Here is a 20,687-nt window from a genome sequence, read left to right as displayed (position 1 = left end):
TATCAGGCCAACCGTTTTCTGTGGGACCTGACTTGTTACAGTTTTTTTAAGTGTATTTCGACAGGGTTGACTTTAACTTGACACGTAAACGTCTTAATTAAGGTTCTACTGATAACGTGAAATATTACATCTTTTAAAAAGTAGTTTTACTACAAGATTGATTAATTATAAATGTTGTCAGTATAATTGAATCTGATAAATATAGCAACTGTAATTATATACGTCCCCATTGAGGGGCTTGGAGCCTACCCTAAGTTAGACATGACCACGCCATGGTCAATCACGCTGGCCCAGTGCTGGTCAACGAGGTTTAGGCTTAGTGCCATCTGCGCTAGGCTACCTGAAACCCGGTGAAGCTGTTAATGCTTCGTCAAGGCAAACAGTGGTAATTCAGTCACAAAAAAACAGTGCTGTTTGGTTGACTTCACTTTGAATTTCTTCGCAGATATGTGCAGTTGTATCACGATGTTTTCCTTTACATTAAGAAACGACGAAAAAATGTACATATGTAAATCGAAAAACACATCAGTATATGGCGGGATTCGAACCCAGTACCTGCAGATTGCAAGTCAAGTGCTGAAGCCCTGAGCCACCGACGCTCTATACTTTATCGCGTAATGAAAATCAGAATTCAAATAAAGTAGCGTACAATCATTTCAGTGCGTTTATTGAGTCCGACGTTTCACATTATCTGATTAAATTTTGCTCGGTTATAAGTGATTGCTTATAGCTTGAATAAAAATTAACGAGACTATTAACAAATCAATGACGCGATTCCAATTAAGTAGCGCAGGTTAATGTGGTGGTTTGCAGTTCGCGCCTCCCCGATAACTATCATAAAATGAAATCTTAAACGAGGAACAATCTTGTTATACTGCAAATAAGCCAGCCAACCAGCCAGTGTGGACAGTCCACTTGTTACTAACGGATGTGATAAGTAAAAATTGCAAATATTAATAATAAGAACACTCGCGAACAAATTATAAAAATAATTTTAATCACACGTTTATAAGCTTTTCTCCCACATAATTTTACATGTAACTTTTAATTTGATATGGAACACTAAGGCAACAAACTGATAGGTATGTACCTTTTATACATTCAATTGTCACCAAAATATTAGAGTCAGTCAACTTGGTTTGAAGAATTTTCAAATTAAATAATACGAAGTTTACTTTCAAAAAAATAATTAAATGTTACTATTATAGCTAACCATTGATTAATAAATTCGGTCGTAAACGATTCAGTAATAAATGTTTATAAAAAACCGACGAAACTGCTTTGTTCTTTTAAGAAAATAAAAACGTGTTGACACACGGCAATGACAGAGTCCGCGTACGCCAGACCTACGAAGCCCTAAAAATTCGCAAAAAGACAATTGACTCGGGCAGCTGTTCCCATCTTGTTTGTTGTAATAAACACGACATAATTGTACACCACAAGTTTAACAATAGCCCAGATAAATACCATAATAAATACTTTAGTAAAAATGATGGTTTCATGCCCGTATGTCCACTTATGTCTAGATATCCTATGGTTTTGTATGTTTTGTTTCTTGAAATTTTATGCTTTATCATGTTACTATATAGAGAATTTTGGACAAATAACAAATTATAAGGATTATAAGAACCTGGGTTATCAATAGAAACTTCGTAATAATCTTATTTCTTTTTAAAATTGGCATAAAAATTTGTAATATGTTGTCTCCAATATTTGACATTCATATAAAAACCCTTTTAAAAGTGAAACTGTTTTGTTGTGTTTATCATTAAAAGGTTTCCCCATGCTTTTTAAATTGCCTAATTAAGTATCTTTGGCATATTAAATGTTAAAAAATTAATTATTAATGAAGAGATTCGTAAATTTGATATGCAGTTCATATACCAGTCTGATGTTAATTCGGTTTGTAAATCAATTTTTAGATGATTAGTTTGTGACTGTTTATGCACTTATTAACTAATGTTTACGTGACATTTTGTTTGAATATTAATTTTTGAACTGTATACGAATTATAATATATATGTTATCTGATAAATAATCAATTTAATAGTTTATATTAACGATATCAACATGATAGTTTTCAAAACATTTTTTATAATGATCGAAAACATCTTTCCACAGAATTCAGAGAATTATGGTAATTTGAAAATTAATTGAGCCCTCGTTGTTTATATAACTGGAACAAGTTAATGTCGGACATAAACTAAAAAGTGAAAACATTAGCTTATAGTTTCAAAGCTTAAATTAGCATTAATACAACCATTGTTACTGTTTGATATCTTTCAAACAAAAAACATCATCGTAATATATTAATATATTATATAATATATAAAATTCTTATATCACAATGTTACTCCTTCGAAACAGTTTGAACGATTTTTATGAAATTTTCTATGTAGATTCAATAGGACTGCTATATACATTTCTTATCCCAAACTGATAAGGGTTGGCTATTCATAACATTTTATTTTCTTGGATAATTTCTTTTATTTTTTTTTAAATATGCCATTAAAACATAGAACCCCAAATGTACACCTGTCTATCACAAACCCATATTTTTAACAGTAATTTTAAGAATTTAATTATTCTAAATTTCCTAGAAATAATTAATATATATATTTTTTTTATAACAAAAGGGGGCAAACGAGCAGCGGCAACACCGACGTGTTCAACGACGCCCATGGACATCAGCAATACCAGAGGAACCGTAGATGCGTTACCTGCCTTTGAGGTGGTGATAAGCTCGCTTCTTGAAGGACCCTAAGTCGTAGCGGTATGACAAAACAATGTTTGCAGGTTCAACTAGTCATATAAAAATGTATGAAATAGTATAATATTTGGTTCCGTACCATCCCTGACATTATAGGGATCGCCAGAGGAGTCTATTCATTCAATCCCTTGGCTATCGAGACTCTATCAAATGTAAACGGTGTTAATTTAAAAGTAAGTGACTGTATTTTTGGTTAGTAATTTCACTAATGGACCGACTTAAATGTACTTCTAATGTAAGTTACTTGTGATTTAAAAAGCAGTTGATACCAATTAAATTAGTTTAAAAGCCCATCTATCGAAAGTGAACCGCCGTCCGAATGAATTGCTTTGGTACAATTCTTATAGGCTGTCTTTCTTTTATTGTTACTGAATTTATAAATATTTAACAGCAACGTTCTCTTTTTAACACAACCTCTAATGTAACCACTTCATAAAACTTAATTAAGTACCATTAGATGATAGAATTAATTCTATGTTAGCATTAATAATCGTATATTTTGTAATTGTTTATCACGTGTTTCTAATTCTATACGTATCAATATTTATATGTTTAGAAGTAAGGGAAATCTTGTGTTTTATGTCTTTTAAATTAGGTAATGTATAATTCAAAGTAATAAATATTTTGATTGTTAAATTATTTTCACAATAACTTGCTTCTTTATCATACGTAATATTTGCCATATTGTGTACCTATATATGATTAATCCAAAAATAAGATAAGCGTTGCCCTTCGACCAGTAGGACTCTTAGTGTTAAGACACCATTGACCCTTGGAGTTCCGTAACACTAATCTTTGTTATCTTTAAACAAATCTAGCGAGATTTTTTCAAACCTAAAGTAGATAATTAATACAAATTAAACAACAGTTGTATTATAGTTTTCTGAATTTGGCAATAATTTGTACATTTCCGTTATTCCCTAACCTAAATAACTATATATTCGAATTAATTTATATGCCTAGTAATTATTGTTTAAATGTAATCCATAATTTATTACCTATCTCGTGTCTATTAAATGTTTCCTTCTCACCAAATCAGATTGAGATTTCGACTAGAAATTTATTACCTTTAAGCAATAAATGTGATATAATATTTTGCGGCCTATATCTTAAGATAATATTCCATTTTATGGCTGCCAATTCGGTTTCTTAACGGCAAGATGGACACTTCAAAGGCGGCACCTGTATCCTCGTAAATGAAAAGCAAACACAAAAAAATTGACGTTTAAAAAATCATAAATATTAATAGCGTTACATATTTCGAACCGTTAAATGGAATAGGGTGACCATGATACCAGGTGTTATAGGAACATGTTCAGAATATTTCGATAGATCTTAAAAATACAATTACTCGACAGGAACCTAATTTAGAAAAACAATATTGGTAACAACAATTGGCGTTATTTTTATACTGACACAGTTTTTTTAAGCTCTTAACTACCGATTTTTTAACTCAAGATGCTATTCCTTCGGTTTACGATGTCCGTCAAACAACGTTTGGAACGCGTGGTATGGATGTGTAATGTCCTAATATTATTACACATGTTGGTCACACTACACAATGCGAGATTTTAGCGTCAGTTTTGACAATGTGCAGCGCCAAATTCGATTTCCCGATGCACCCCAGACCCGCCCACGAAATTAATCAAAACGCCTCTTTTTCAGACCTGTTTGTTTTTAATCGATATATTTGCTTTTCAAACGTTCCCGTTGATTAAGATTTTATTCATAGATTTTTATTATTTTCAAAGTTACATCGTAAAATGTGTTTTACGTCTTTGATATAGTGTTCTAAATTAAGCAAATCCAGTCAAATAAATTAAGGATTATTTTGAAACAATTATCATTGAATCGGTTGATTTTTGTTTTGTAGAGCATTCATTCTTCAAATTGATTCCCGGTCATTAATTTCAACAGAATAAATATTTAACTTGAATATTTTATTCTTTTTATGTGCTTGATGCAATATTATTTTATAATTTAAGATATGTTAGTGTTAATAAAAAATAAAAGGTTTGATTATCACTTAAAGTATAGGTAGATTTGATTCAACAATTCATTTACTCGTAGCAGCTAATTCATTTAATATAAAAATAGAAATAAAAACTCCTTAGTAATAAGATAAGTCTCTTCTTAATTAATTAAAAAATAAAAGTGATTAAATGCTATGACTATTTATGTCATGACTTCAAAATTCAAAATAAGATCTCCAAAAATACTTCTTTAATCTTGGTCATCAACATCAAACGATGTGGGTAGAAAGATTCGAGATAAAGGACATCGCCACTGGGCTGGCATAATTTCTCGATATAAACAGTGTTCATAGACAAAACCTACGCTTTATGGCCAGCTGTCTCTGACCGCAACAACAAAAACTGAACAGATACGATCAGGTCGAATTACATTAGGCTACGGGCCGCGATGCTGGCCGACGAAAAAATTCACAAAAAAAACTATATTCAACCTCTTACGCCGCCGCAATGTAAACAACTCTGTATGTAGCTACTCTACTATCGGTAAATATCGGGAAATTTTTGCTTTAATCTTCGCAAATTCACAGTACCATCTTGTCTGTCCGGTGTCCGGCAATTCCGAATGAAATAAAAAATGTAACAGTGGTTCAGCAGTTTTTTTTACGTTATATAAAAATTCTATTACACTTTTATAGATTACGAAAAGTCTAGACTAAAATGACTTTATTTTTTACTGTAAATAGTATTTAAATTACGCAATTTTATGGGTATGTCATCCATAAAATTAGTTTTATTCAACGTTCAGTTTGATAATTTCGATTTTTGCTTTTAAAAAATTGATGAGATGATGATGATGATAAATTATAGATCCCTTTCCTCATAAACTACAACAATATCTGGGGTTCTGATTATCTAACATTTTGCCTACTCTTAAATTTACACGATAATCATATACTATGATAAGAAATCTGGTATTCGGTTCGGGATCCTGTGAAGGCACGACCCAGCGCAAATAATACGAATCTAATTTCGCCACCGCATTCGATCCGCGAACAATACCCGTTTCTCTACGGCTTTTAAACATCAATGGGACGGTATTTAGATGATATTTTTTCAGCAAGGTACGTGGCCAATGTTCTCTTATTTGCCTTTTGTCGACTTGTGGGCGCGACGCAGCCACAAACATACCCTGCTGAGCGGCCGACAGGATTTTTTGTATGAATTTCGTATTTTATTTCATTTGTTAACATTTAGTACGTTAGTAAGAATAAGTTCTATACAGTGCAATGTATGAGGAAAAAATTTAATAGATGGTGCATCATGATATATCGTGGCTATTATATCGAAGCATTGTGGTGAATTCCTTTTGACCCAGACTGGACTTTGGTCAACCGAATCGAAGTCGAAGTATAGTAAAAGTCTGTAATAATTCATACATTAGTTTAATAATTTCTATTATCTCTTTAAGATGCGACAATAATTGAGCAGCCTTTATAATTTTGGATTATCACGATTAAAAAAACAAATGTAAAAATATTTTGAGGTAACAGTTCTTAAATTTATTTTGATTGCGCGTTTGCGATTCAAACTTGTCACCTATTTTGCGAATGCAAATTAATTAATTTTGAGATAAAATCAACCCACTTTTGCTATGTCTGGAAATAGGTTCATACGATTAAGGCTTTCATGGTACTTTTTTAGGCGTACTGTGTTAGCCTGGAGCGTGCACAAAACGTTCCGGAACACGTGCAAGTTCGCACAATAAGAGTTTGCATTTCCGCCCGCCATGCACTTCCTTTACTCCGGTTTTACTTTTTATTGGAACCGCTTTTATGGCGCGGTCTGGACTCCTTTGTGCGGTTGTATTGTGGCCGCGACATTCAGCCAAATAACGCATCGTAGGTTTCGATTTCTTTAATGATATCGAACATTTTATAGTATACGAAAACGAAAGGAAAGGAAATATACTTAGAGAAACCACTCGAGTAATAAAAACTAGTGATTAAATTACCGTTTCTAAATTTTGTAAACAGAGACGTCATGTTAGTTTTTGTATGTTATTATAAAGTGTGTTCGCCATCAATTTAACACCTTTAATCTTACTAACCGCATTCGTATATAAGATAAAGTTTCCAGAAAGCCACCCGGAGTGGTTTTTTCTTATAAATATTTGCACACCCAGAGTAGGGATTTAAAACAAAAATTTAAACGCCATTATTCTTCCCGAGAAACAATACGCGACAAAAAATTGCACGAATAAGTAGATCAGATAGTACAAAAGGTTGTTTGGGCATCGGATGATAAATTTGTTTTTGTTACAATTACAGCATCTAGTGAATCTGAACTTTATTCCTATAAGACAAGGTTCGATATTGGTTGTAGATCACGTACAATACGTAATCACCCTGTTGTGGTCAAGGCTTGATTATTTTTATCTGTACGTATCTCTAATGGCGTCAAAACTTATGTCCGGGCCTCAGCATGGTACAGGAAGGTGTTCCCAGGAGGTCTATACCAATTGCCCACACAGGTTGACGTCTTATTTGCGCTTGAATAGGGTATTGAAGGTTAATTTCATTGCAACAAATATTTTTTTATTATCGTCGATCAATAATTTATGGTATCCCCCAAGGCGTGAATTGTATGATAGCTCTATTACCATACTTACGTATTTTGGTTGAGTATCGGTTGCATAGAATTTTTATACTCATAAAATTTCCGTGATCGGAAGCAATCATCTTCATACCTGGGTGTCCTCAAAATAACGGTTATAGGCTGTGGTTTGAAATAATAATTCCAAATTCAAATTGTCACGAATTCCATTTTTGAAAAGTTTCTACTGCAAAAGTTTTTTTTTTTAATTTTCATTAGTAATTGATGGCTTAGTACATTTAAATAATAACACATATTCATGAGATATTTATGCCATAGATTGAAACAACACCTGGTTGTATAAATTTTAAATATGTAATTAAATATTAACATTGAGTATTATACCCACTAGTTTGGACCACATTATAGATAAGTGTAAATAATTTCATACAACGCGGTTAGAGGTCCCAAATATCAATTGCCCGAAGGTGTTCTTAAAAAATATATTATGTTCGTTGTTCAAATCGCGGGTAAGTCAGTAAGGCTGTGTATAATCGTTAGGTACACATACATCGTCTATCATTACAGATTTTATGTTAATTTTTATTGTTTTGAAAGTGTAACACTGTTACGATTATTACTTAAGTATAAGTTTAAGTACAAGTTACTACATTGATTGAAATAAATAAAAGGGAAAGCGATTATGTCACTTTTGGTTAGTAAATTTTATTGCCCTTCGCTACAAAATTATTCATGAAGGTAAACCATTTAATTTGGTTGTAGTTTTATAGGGAACTAGCTGAAGCTTGCGACTCTGTTCGCGGGGAATTGAAAAAAAATAATGAGTAATTTAAATGAGTTAAATTTCATAACGATCCCATGAGCCGTGCCTGTGATACATTCATACAAACATCCATTCATCTAAACTATATATTATTATATTAGTAAGATTGTAGTTACTGTATTATGTTTCTATTAAAAAAAATAATATCATAAGGTGGCAAACGAGAGAGCAGCCACCCGAAATCGCCGAAACAGTGAAGTGACCGTTGCCAATAGACATACGCAATTGCGTATGCGTAGCCTACCTTTAATCGACGGAGGAGAGGATGCACAGAAAGAAAATATTTTCCCTTTCCATGCATCGTCTCATCCGGAAAGTCCACTACCACTTCTCATCCTTTCCTTATAAGAAAAAGGGTGGGAAGGGATATCAGACAAAACGCGGAATAGCTTCCACTTGACGCCTGTCTTATGTGTGGTCTTGGTATTTCACCGGGCGAGCCGGGCCAATTCGTGCGAAGATGTTAAAGCGGGCTCTACCATTGTTAGATATAACATATGTGTTTAGAATCATAATCTGATACCTTTTGAATAGTGACACACACAATTATATTGAGATTTCTTCTTGGCACTTTGTCTAAACTTAAAATTACTATTTGTAAATGTTCACGAGTGACTGTGTTGCATAGTTCATAATGTATAGACCTAAATTCTTATTGACAAGCACATACAAAAACAATAGAATGGTATTCAAGCAATTAAAATATGATCGACTTAATATTTATCAGTTATTAATTTCTGAGACAATCCGTTGTAGTATAATGATAGATTTATTCAAATATACAGGAGCTAGGCGCCGCGGGACAGACTTTATGCTATCGTTACGTACTAGTTTTCTGACACCGCTTGATACCTGCTATTAAGACTTACGCTCAAACTACAAGCTAAAAAGAGAATAATAATCCTTATTTAAATAAGAATAAGGTCTACAATACCAGCAAGATGGACTTTGTAAGTGCATAATGCGTGTAATCAGCCCCTGATTGGCTTGAATTAATCGTAGCACATGCGTGACCGCTACCATCCGACACTGTTCACGAGACTGCCTTTATGAGAAATCGCCCGATCGTCCGCTCTGAATGAAAACTAATGATATAATTAAAACTTACACACCACAGCGTTTCAAAGTAACATTTCGAATTTAAGTTTTAATATAAACAAAGCATCTTTTGATTATTTTTAATCAATAAAATTATTCAATAATTTTCGCAACGTTTTCGAAATAAAATGAAAGGGAATTTTAATGGTATGTAATTATTTTAGTAAACTTTCTATAAAACGTTAGTAATATCACTTACGATAACATAGGTTAATAGGCGTATATTATGAAAGTTTTTTACCCGATATGTGTAGTAATAAACCCATTAATGTAATAGCAGTGGGCGGTAGAAGATTCAATTCGTCACCGTCATTAAAACGATCATGGAAGCTGCTATCTGTGGACCACCACTCGGAATGTTTTCATTCACTTAGCGTGGCGTACACTTGTTGTCCGACCGGTTGAGCTGATTGAAAATATTCCCGGACTTAACATAAGCTTCAATTTTTATTTCTTTGCGACCCTTTTCACAATGACATGAATAAAAAAATACATCGGACTCGTTAATGTATTTACATTAATATTTATATCTAAGATATCTATAAATTAAAAAAAAAGACTTTGTTACATTTAAAATTAATCTTACTTATCTTTACTCTTACTAATTATAAAAGCGAAATAGATGGATGTTTGTTATATTTATAATCCAGAGCAACGAAATGGATCTCGCTTAAATTTGGCATAGACGTAGAACATATCCTAGTAGTCCTAACAAAGTCTGCAATAAACAAGCTAGTTTGATACTAGTTTTACTATAAAGCTTTATTTAGGCAATATTTAATTTGCTGTGACTGGTTGTAAAACAAATCGTGCAACTGATCGACTAAAGCGGACTAAACTCTCCGTACAGTCGACAATTGGTTCCGTGAACTCTCCACATCTCTAGTTCTGATTGACTCATTCGTTATGCGACTACCGTCCATTATCTACTGCTACTGATTGCTCTACACTTAATTTTCCACGGTTTACGTCTAGCGGACACTTTTACTCTAACGACAATTATAATCATTATCTTTCGTCACGCTCCGTTCAATAATTAAGTCATCGTTATTATTTGCTTTTTTGTCTTTAACACTATCCTTATATAAAATAAAAATTGCAAATTACACCTGTCATACATTTTTTGTCATTTTGTTTACAAGAATTCATATGATTACCTCGTCTACATTTTTTCCTTATTATACTTTGTCGTTTCTCGCTTAAGTAGAATAAAAGATGGTCAATATTACGTTATAATAATACCTATGCGTTTATAATATGCGTGTAATTTATTTGTCTGATTATTTAAACATGGCAAAAACGTGGCCTTTAATGTATTTTCTACGAGATTATTATAGATGACACAATATCAGCGGCTCCGTGTAGAAGCTTGCGTGCTAAGAGATCGTAAACTTAGGGCGAGTGTACTCGGCACATCAACACAGGAACAACACAGCCACTTTGTTGCCAACTACTAATCATCGTACCTTCGTTATTTAGAGACTTACGCGTTATCTAATGCCGGTGGTCTCCTTCAATTGTTATTTTTACGTTATGAAAACAATGAAAATTGATATAATAATGACAAAATGTGTGTCCATGTTGCCCAAAACAATTGAACAGATTTTAAAAGTTGCTTGATAGAAAGGGAAATCTGTTGTTAATGATTTATTTAGACTAATTTATGTTGTCCACATCGGCCCGATAAAGCCAGAGCAGGTTGCTAGTTTACTCTGATTTTAAAATGTAAGTTATCTTTCCTAGATTTGATTTTCAAGGTTATCCTGTAAAGGGGAATGAACGAAAAAAGTATTGTTTCGGATCAATGGCTTTGACTCGTGCCTTACCTCTTTCCAAGCAATGGAACAGAAAATTGGTAAGAAAATTGATGCGGTTACAATCACGCCGAGATGATCTGTTACTTAGAAATAGATAAATGTCACTGATTTTCGTATTAAGTATAATACAAATACTAAATTTGCGGTTGGAAATTCCCAATACTATTGTTCTTTGAAGCTTCAAAATATAATACTCTTAAGTTATTTCTTCATAAAATTTTATCTTGTGATCTTAACAAACAATGAAAAAAGAATAAAAGTTCATTTGAAGATAATACGACGACGAGTGATAAAATATTAAAACCCTACATTGCTTTTTAAATTCTTTAATTTTAAAGACAAGATTATCTCGTCAGCCAAGTATCTTCGGTTTGAAAATGGAAGGCGATCAGCTATCGTGAAAACAAAACACGAATTTTAAAATATTGCTATCAAAAATGATCTCATATTACACATCCCCAGGAGTCGTTTATAGACAAAATAAAAATGTTTACGGCAAGGCGCTACCTTTAAGAAATTAAAACTTATAGATTGGTTTAGAAATATATTTTTATTACATGAGATCTGAGCGTAGATGATTAACATTGGCGTTCAATTAATCGATTCATTAAGAGATTATAAGGGTCCCATACTTTCATGGTTGTAAAATACTAACATGATTGCGTTTATATTTTTATAACAAGAAATTTTATCATTATTAATGTATTTACAGTACTTTTTAGTATTGTTGCATGATTGCGGAAATTTCTGCAGTATCGATTATTCTGTATATTCGCTTTTATGATCGATTATTTCGCAAAAGGGCAGACTGGGGGGCGGTGCTGTTGGTAATGATTGCCTACCAACACGTTAGCGTTTAATATTCTCTTAAATACAGTTTCAGTTTCAATGCTTTCGGTAAACCGAGATGCTATTAGCAAATTTCACGTCGAACTAATGACTGGTGAAGCATGAATAACCCACCACGGTATATCAATTGTTGGTTATTAGCCACAAGCGTGTATGACACGATTACTTCACGCAAATTTGATTCCCGAATTACTTTTGGTTACGGTCATAACATTGTAATCAAGACAGATTAAATCGTGTTCAACTTCAGTATACATGAACTCGTATATATTGGATTTAATACTAACGTAGAGTCGTCTCGGTTGAGATATTTATGCAAATAAGGAATAGAGAAAAGATTTACATCCAACTTTCAGTAAATTTTACTCTATTATAGTTCTTTGCATGTCTGCATAACGACGAAGTATTGTTAGTGGTGACATTGGACCACCGGTGTAGAGGTGTTTTTTGATTGCACAATCATTAGAACTAGAGGTATGAACGACATGTTTCTTTCTTGGTCTAGATGACGTGTAACATCTTACATTAATAGGACTTAATATTAAATTACTTCTCTTACCGCATACCGCAATGCAGAGTCGTAAATTCATTAAGGGACTGATCGTAGTGTGAATTTCGTACAAGAAAACTATTGTTTAAGAAATCATTAAAAGACTCTACTCAGGCAGTTAGTCAATTTTTTTTTAAACGAGGTGATGTTGTGGGTAAAAATTTCAAATAAATACAAAAACAATTATAAGCTACGTTGAAATGTGATTGAAATTCCGATGTCCACAGGAATAGATTGACCGGTTAAATTCTTTGTACCTTATAGCATTTACATTTCAATTCCTTTTAGGATTATCACTTTCGATATCATTACGGTCAATACATTTGACAGCTGTATAGAGAGACTGTTGATAAAATCAAGTCGATTGTGAGTGTTATTAAAATTAAATTTAATATGGGGCGGATTATGAAAGGTCAGTTATGGCACAATACCTTTCTTATCGATTATAGATACGTAATTTCTTCCGTTTATTGATAAGTAACAATATTGACTGTCACTCAACACCTGGCTAGGTGAACGAACTTTGTTAATACAGATCTTCAATTATCAAGCTTTTGTACTGGCAAAGTTGAAGTGTTGAACAATAAGAATTTAATTTTTTTGGCAAATTAATAGAGTATTGAGTATTAAGTGTTAGTAATTAAATTCATGTTTACGTGAAGTAAATGATGAAAGTTTTCCTTGGTAAGAATCATGATTGCTAAAATGTTCTCTGTAACTTGCGACCACTTATTTAATTTAGATATAGAGTTTTTTTTTTGTAATAAAGCGCCTTCATATAAAATTGTTCTCGGTTATTTTTTTGGCTGAGGGTGATAGGTTTTTTTTTATATCGCTCGTAGACAAAATTACAGAGTACGTTTTGATACCAAATATATGTAGTTCTAATGTTGAGAAATGATCTACATAAATCGAAGCATAACTTAATACCCAAACCAAGTAGGGATGTGAGCCGTCAAACGAGTATAAATGTTAACCTGAACTCCGTGCAGGCTCGATATATAACGTTGGTACACTTTTTGTAGCGGCCGTTCCCTCGACAATTTTTATGCGGTTCAATTCCAGAGGAGCCGGTGGCGGTATCGGCCCTAATTATTTGAATAGCTCACCGCTGCCTCCCTTTGACTTAAGCCGATAACGTTCGACACTAGGCGATTGATAAATCGCTTCGAATAACACAACTAAATTGCTACATTATCACAAGTTAAGGAGTATAAAATACTCTTATAAATATTATAATAAAGAGTGTTAATTTCCTAATTATTTAAATTGAAGTAAGTTATTACTTAAATAAATTAATTATGTGTTAAAAATTTGTTTTTTTTTGTAATATTCTCACGGTTTGATTGCTAGTAGATTTATCAAACTTACACTACAAACAGGTAAAGATACTCAGAAAATTTCTGTATCCCGATTTAATTTTGAAAAGACATATATATAGAAATATCATCATCATCATCATCTTCATCAGCTCACTATACGTCCCCACCGAGGGGCTCGGAGCCTACCCTAACTTAAGGGTGATTAGGCCATAGTCAAATATATATACAAATACGCTTAAAGTAAATAAAGCTAGAATATAAACAGTATCAGTGATGTTTGGGCTAACATTTTAGACCTTCAAATTTGGGTCAGTAGTCAAAATACCAAAATACACGTCCAGATAAAAAAAAAATAATTTATAGTATGAAGACCACATATTTGGGTCCCACAATTAAAATTAAAGTTTAAGAGGCCGCTGTCATCCGAATAACATAACGTGACGATTCGTACCCTGCGCTCGAATAACTGTTACGTATTTTTTCAAATTTTCGGCGATGCTATTCGGAATATTTTAGTATGGCCTACCTGCTACCGTAGACCAATTCATTAAGGGCAATTAAAGAGTTTTATAGACGCCTGAGAATTTATGACACTACGAAACTGATTAATTAAATACTCCTAAAATGGCGCAATACGTGACCACGAAAAACTTGCTACGTTTAATACATTTAAAAATATAATTTTTATGTTCATAATTAAAATGAAACTTGAACCTTTATAGTACATAAGCTACAATATTTATACTAAATTATATAATACTTAACTTTAAGCATCAAAAAGTTGACGTTGTAAGTTATAATGACAAAGATGTTCATGTAAATTAGTGGTAGCTTATTTTTTATTGCGATAGAGTCAAGATTTGATAAGTCAAGTGCACAAATTATAAGTACTTGGTAAAACTTTAAGGTAGCTTAGCACAAGTTTTCGGTGTTATGCGACTACTTGAAGTCGATTATTCAAAAATAGCTCCAGACGTGTGCCTGTTATGCAGGCAAGACACGTTAGGTTTTGTGTGGCTGTTTTAAATTTGCGGGCATAACCGAAACGTACAACTAAGTTTCCTCATATCGTCAACTGTATAATTGTGTTACATACCATCTGGTTTGCTTATACGTTATAAATGGAAAGCCAAAACCGTCATGCAATACCTAACGTGTGTGACCTATATTATGCGAACGGATTTAGGTCAAACACTTATTGCCGGCAACTGTACACTCTTTGTCAAGGACAACAGCCCCTTCCGCTGCCGCAGTGAACATTACAATTGGTCTCACGTTTCTTACGATTGAACAATTCCAGTAAACTTAATATTTCTTTTAAGAAGACAATATTGGTAGGTGGTAACATTTTATTGCAATAGTTTTAGATGTATTCATCATCATCATCATCATCAGCTCACTATAGGTACCCACCGAGCGGCTCGGAGCCTACCCTAAGTTAAGGGTGATTAGGCCATTGTCAACCACGCTGGCCAAGTGCGGATTGGTTGACTTCACACATATCTATGACGTTCTTCGCAGATATGTGCAGGTTGCATCACGATGTTTTCTTTCGCCGTAAGAACGTCGGATAAATGTACAAATGTAAATCGGTAATCGAAAATCACATTGGTACATGGCTGGATTCGAACCCAGGACCTGCAGATTGCAAGTCAGGTGCTTGACCCCTAAGCCACCGACGCTCTTAGATGTTTTGTAATTATTGCCCTAGTGTAGATAAGCACTGAATAGCAATTCTATTGAACTTTTAAAAATATAGAGCTTTTTACATTTATCTGATCCCTATTATTGCTTAGAATTCCTCCTAGAGTTAACTTCTAAACTTAAAGGGTAATGAAATCTACTATTTTAAAATATTCTCGACCTGGGCCAGGGCATCACATAGGGGGGTTGAGCCAAGCAAAAAGAAGAAGAAATATTACAAAACAAAAGTGTAACTGAACAACAAACTTATATACTGCATTGCAAATCTGCAACATTATACAAGAAAAATATATTTAAGACATTATTTTTCCTTATAAAACAATCGGGCGGGCAGCTGCGAAGTGCGTGCGGCGTAACGCGAGCGCGCGCGACCGTCGCGTGCCGAGCGCACGAGTCAAGCCGAGCGCGCACGAGCGTTGCCGACAGTCACCGTGCCACGCGGACTTTGTCACCTCAGTCACTGTATTTTTATTACTTTAATAATGAAATAGATTGAAATATACGTAATTGTAAATTTGTTAAACTACAATACTACTTGCTTAATATTATCAAGGATCTATAAAGTTGCGAGAAAGCACTAGGTGATGATAACCCAAAGATTCAATTACTGTAGAGGCGTGTTACAAAGAAGGGGTAGAATATCAGCTGAAATTGAAGATTTCAGAAGGTATTCGGATTAAATTAAGCATAATAAATGTACTTTCATCTATCAAACCTTAAATTGTGAGTATTATAATTTAGTCTTTTAATTTGCTAGGTTATCTAACTCGATATCATTTTATCTTTAATTCCAATGTGACAGGAATAGGGTCGACTCTTTGATCCCTCTAATTTTGCTTGAAATTAATCAGCTAAGCCAACCTTAGGTGACATTTTTTACTAAAACCCCACTGCAGCACTGCTTGCAGCATTCACAAGAATGTCTGTCTGTATAATCAGCGAATACGTTACATTTATTGTTAAGTCTTCACACGCTTAGATAGACTGTGTCCAGTTTTTGTACTATTTCGATGTTTTATTTCTATTGTCAACTGTCATGTTTCGACTATAATTGATTCGTATCAATTAGTAGCTGTGTTCAATTGTATTAAATTATCGTTTGTTTTAAAATTATCTAGAGATATTCCATAATTGCATTCGTAATTATCCGAAGTGGTGGCCTATTGACTATAATGATGAATAACTAGTTACCGGATGTGTAAAAAAGTCTGGAACAATTGTAGCCAACTATAACGCATCGATTAATGAGTTGGATGCTGACAAAACTATTCGCGAATTCACAGGTGTGTTCGTTCGTTTCCGTCGCATCTAGTCTATCCCGTTTCGTGTAGGGACGTACAACGAGTTTGAACAATTAATGCCAACGGAAATATCCTCCCATAATCGCGCAAGCTTCCCTTCCATTATCAAAAATTACTATTGCAATCCGATTTCGATGGGCGGACATTCGCGACTTGATCGTCGCAACACGAATTGTCTTTTTCTTAAATTAAACGTTCCACAGCCTTGTTTAGGTCCCCATTTTGAGATCGGATATGTTATTATATGTCTTTGGAAATGTAATTTGATATCTGGCACGTGTAGAAAAGTTTTTATTTCCGTGCAAATATCTTTACTCGAATATGGGTTTTACCGTTAAATATAAAAGATAAAGTTAAAAACCAACAATTAAAAGACTCTAAAATAGGAGCACGATATAAAGGGAACGAAAAGAGAACCTGGTAACATACATAAAACATGTTTATATGTATTTCAATATGTGTTTTAATATTATGATCAAATTTTAGTAAATTATGGTTCAAGTTTCCAATATTTTTATCAATTTTTAAATTCATTTAATTTAGTATTTATCAAATCTTAAAGTTGTTCTCTCCATAAGTTTGTATTGCGTATATATTTAATTAATACGAAACAATTTTAGAAGCAATAGAACTCATAAAATTATCGGAATCTTTGAAAAATAAAACAATATGTTTTGCCCTGAAACTATTCATGCTGATGAACAGACTTATCTTAATAATAAATTTATTATGTTAAGAATTTCATATGAACTTTCTCTGTTCTGTGCTTCTTTTAAATTAAAGATAGGCTTACTTCATTGTCAGTAATTTTGAAAACGCACCAATATTTATTTTACAGGTAGCTTTTAATAGTTCATTGCTATAATTATGACATCTAAAATAATTATTAACTACCGAACTGTGTCAAGTTAAAAAGGCTATTATTAGTAATATCTAATTATTCGACCAATGTTAGTATGACATCATTTTCTTTACCCTGTATCGAACTAGGAGTGTGACATGAAATTTCATTTTATTTAGCTTTATAATTTCTGTAAAGGAGATTGTTTTAATGAAAAAAAATGTATTTTTAAATATAACTTTCATTTATTCACAGAAATGGCATATTAAGATAATTGGTGGTGTATATTTCTGCTTTGAAACACTAACATCTTAAATTATTAGGAATCTTTCTTAGGGTACTAATAAATTTATTTACAAGTCTTTATCTCAACATATTCAGACTATAATATTTACAAACACAATGCAGGAGAGTAATCCCTTTCATAGAATAGCTAAACATCATAACTATTTAGCTTAAGTATTTAATTATTTTCATCTTTAACTGCAGTGACAGAAACCAAATTAAAATACTTAAAATAATGACTAGAAAACGCTTACAAAACTATTTATAATACTATATTAATTCCTATTGGAAGTAAGTTTAAGGCTTTATTAAGGCACAGCGATGGTTTTAGTCTTTCTCTACTGTTAAATGCTTCTGTGGAACAATAAATGATCATCTCAGTCTTGGTAATGCTATTCCATCGATGTATGAATCGCAAGCATGGGTATTCGGTCGTGGTCGGTCGCTCAGTGGAATGCATCGATGTGGTCGTTGTAGTCCACCATTATCCCCTCTCATTAGGAATATACTGATTGCGGTTAATTAGAGGTTCTCTCCGAGTCCCGAGCGCTCCATCGCTCGGCTTCTACTTGAAGCGAATACTCGTTTTTTTTCACAATCAAGAAGCCGCTTACTGGCCGCACTTTGATATCCGTATGCCACGGCATCTATAAAAAAAAGAAAAAAAATGGTTAAATTAAAAAGAAAAAATCACCCGATAGATTATAAATCTAAATTCCTATACGTATTAAAATCGGTGCTACGATTATCATAAAAACATGTAAGTCAACAAGCGCCTGTTCAAAGCTTAGCAAATATTGTAACACGTGTGCTTCGCTCACCGCCCCTCTATTTCCTCTTAGAGATTTCATCTTCCGGTACAATAAATTAATAGATAGGAGGGGTCTACTTTTTGCGAGTTCTGATTTCGTGTTTTGGACACGGCAACTTGTTTTTGCCAATCAAGCGAATACCATATGGCACGTAGTGTCGGCTCCCACTGACCGGATGCGTCGTTGCGATTTAAAGCATCAATGAAAGGACGAAATTGCTCGAAACCTGTTTCCACTCGAGACGAATCAAAGCAATCTCATATGACCACTTGTTATTAGAATACGCAACTTTTTATATGCAATTTCGCCCACTACATGCAGGGCGAACCACAAGATTGTTAGAACTAATTGTAATTCGCATGTTGGAATAAAATATCAAAATGCGGATTTTATCGAAATTTTAGGCGTTCGTTTTATAACTTTGAAATTTAGCGAATAAAAAATCTTATCCAGCTCATTGGTTTTTTTTTAATGGCGACATGTTTTAAGATCCGCCTTTGTCAAAGATGAGCTTTTGTGTCGATGCAATTCAACAATGGGCAGATAAAGTCTATGCGACGGTTCAATGCGCGTTTATAATAGTATATATGTGTTTGCGTTTCGGCTCAGAATTTTGAAGACCCTAGTCGCTATAGAAATTGTGCAATATAAAAGCGTAGACCTGACCCGGTAGGTAACCGTGACTAAACTATATCACACAAAAGGTTTTGTACCTGATCTTTCATGTCATTTTATACGTAAAGGAATTTTAAATTTTATCCTTGACAAGTAATAATTTTATAAACGAAAAAATGGTATGTCAACAACGACGCGACCTAAGTGTAAACAAATGTGATAAGAATTTAGGGTACTATCAGTTTCAAAGCTTATGTCAACAATTTTCAAGGCCATTACACACAAAATATAACCAACTAATAATATTTTTAGAGACATCAATTTAATTACTTTGACAACTTACCTCATATCATTGTTGCTGCCACCATGATATGACATCAAGAAGTTCCTCATCTTCTGGACTCATGGGTTCGTATGAATCATAAGCGTCATGACAGTGAGGCCCGACAGAACTGTCCGATAATGAGGGGGCTGGTGAATGAGATTCTTCGGAAGATGGCGGCGTTTGAGGTCCATTTGATGGCATGCCTACTCCAATCTGACTGTCGGAGCATCCTTCCTCGCTTTCTTCTAACAATCTTTTTAAACTTTTAATGTACTCTACTGCTAGTCTCAAAGTATCTACTTTACTGAGCTTTCGCGAAGATCCTCTTCCGCCGGCCAGAGCCGCGGTCACTGCAGTCGGGATATGTTGTCGCAACGCTGCAAATCCGTTGTTAACTTGCTTCACTCTGTTCCTTTCTCGCGCGTTTCTTCGAGCGACGGACGCTGGTTGAGTGGGATACGGCTGATGGACGTAAGTCTTCTTCTTGCAGCGAGATGCGTCGATCGGGGCCGGTGCAAGTCTCCTGGGCGCAGGTGCCTGCAGTTGCGTAAGCTTCTGATTGACACCGAGATTTTGATAAGCGTGTATCGCCGCCATCGGCATCGCGCGAGCAACCTGTCGGGAGTGGGTCGAGTAAGTCACACGTGCGCGCGTCGCGGAGGTTGCCGGTGGATTGGCGGAGGTGGCGCGCACCCCCGGCACTAAGTAGCGCGGCGCGGGCAGGCGGCGGTGGGGCGCGTGCCCGGCGCGCGCGCACGCACTCGCCGCACCCCTCGCCCCTCTCCGCGCCGCGCCGCTACTAGTTGCGCGCCGATCAAAATACGCCGGCGCTTATTATGCCATAGAGCAGCGAGGCTCGCGCCGCTATTGTTGCACGTCGTTGCGCATAATTATCCCGTCCATTACCTTGTACGGAGGACGAGATCTGCCCGCTTCGTCTATTTAAGTCGTTAGGCCGAATAGATGCTGTAAGCGGATAGGCGGTGATA

General features: G+C 34.4%; 1 protein-coding gene across 1 annotated transcript; it reads right to left on the bottom strand.

Annotated features, from left to right (window-relative positions):
* Nucleotides 1-17,920: 17,920 nt before the first annotated feature.
* Nucleotides 17,921-20,361, bottom strand: l(1)sc (lethal of scute). Its single transcript, XM_013319569.1, has 2 exons — nucleotides 19,717-20,361; nucleotides 17,921-18,593 (listed from the first exon to the last, which is right to left on the bottom strand). Exon 1 carries the CDS (start codon nucleotides 20,299-20,301, stop codon nucleotides 19,723-19,725), a length of 579 nt encoding a protein of 192 aa, XP_013175023.1. The 5' UTR covers nucleotides 20,302-20,361; the 3' UTR covers nucleotides 17,921-18,593; nucleotides 19,717-19,722.
* Between the last annotated feature and the right edge of the window lie 326 nt (nucleotides 20,362-20,687).

The sequence above is a fragment of the Papilio xuthus genome, unplaced genomic scaffold (genome assembly GCF_000836235.2).
Source record: "Papilio xuthus unplaced genomic scaffold, Pxut_1.1 DF826115.1, whole genome shotgun sequence".
NCBI classification, from domain to species: domain Eukaryota; kingdom Metazoa; phylum Arthropoda; class Insecta; order Lepidoptera; family Papilionidae; genus Papilio; species Papilio xuthus.
Note: the sequence above shows the minus strand (reverse complement) of the source record. Positions and strands in the feature narration are given on the sequence as shown.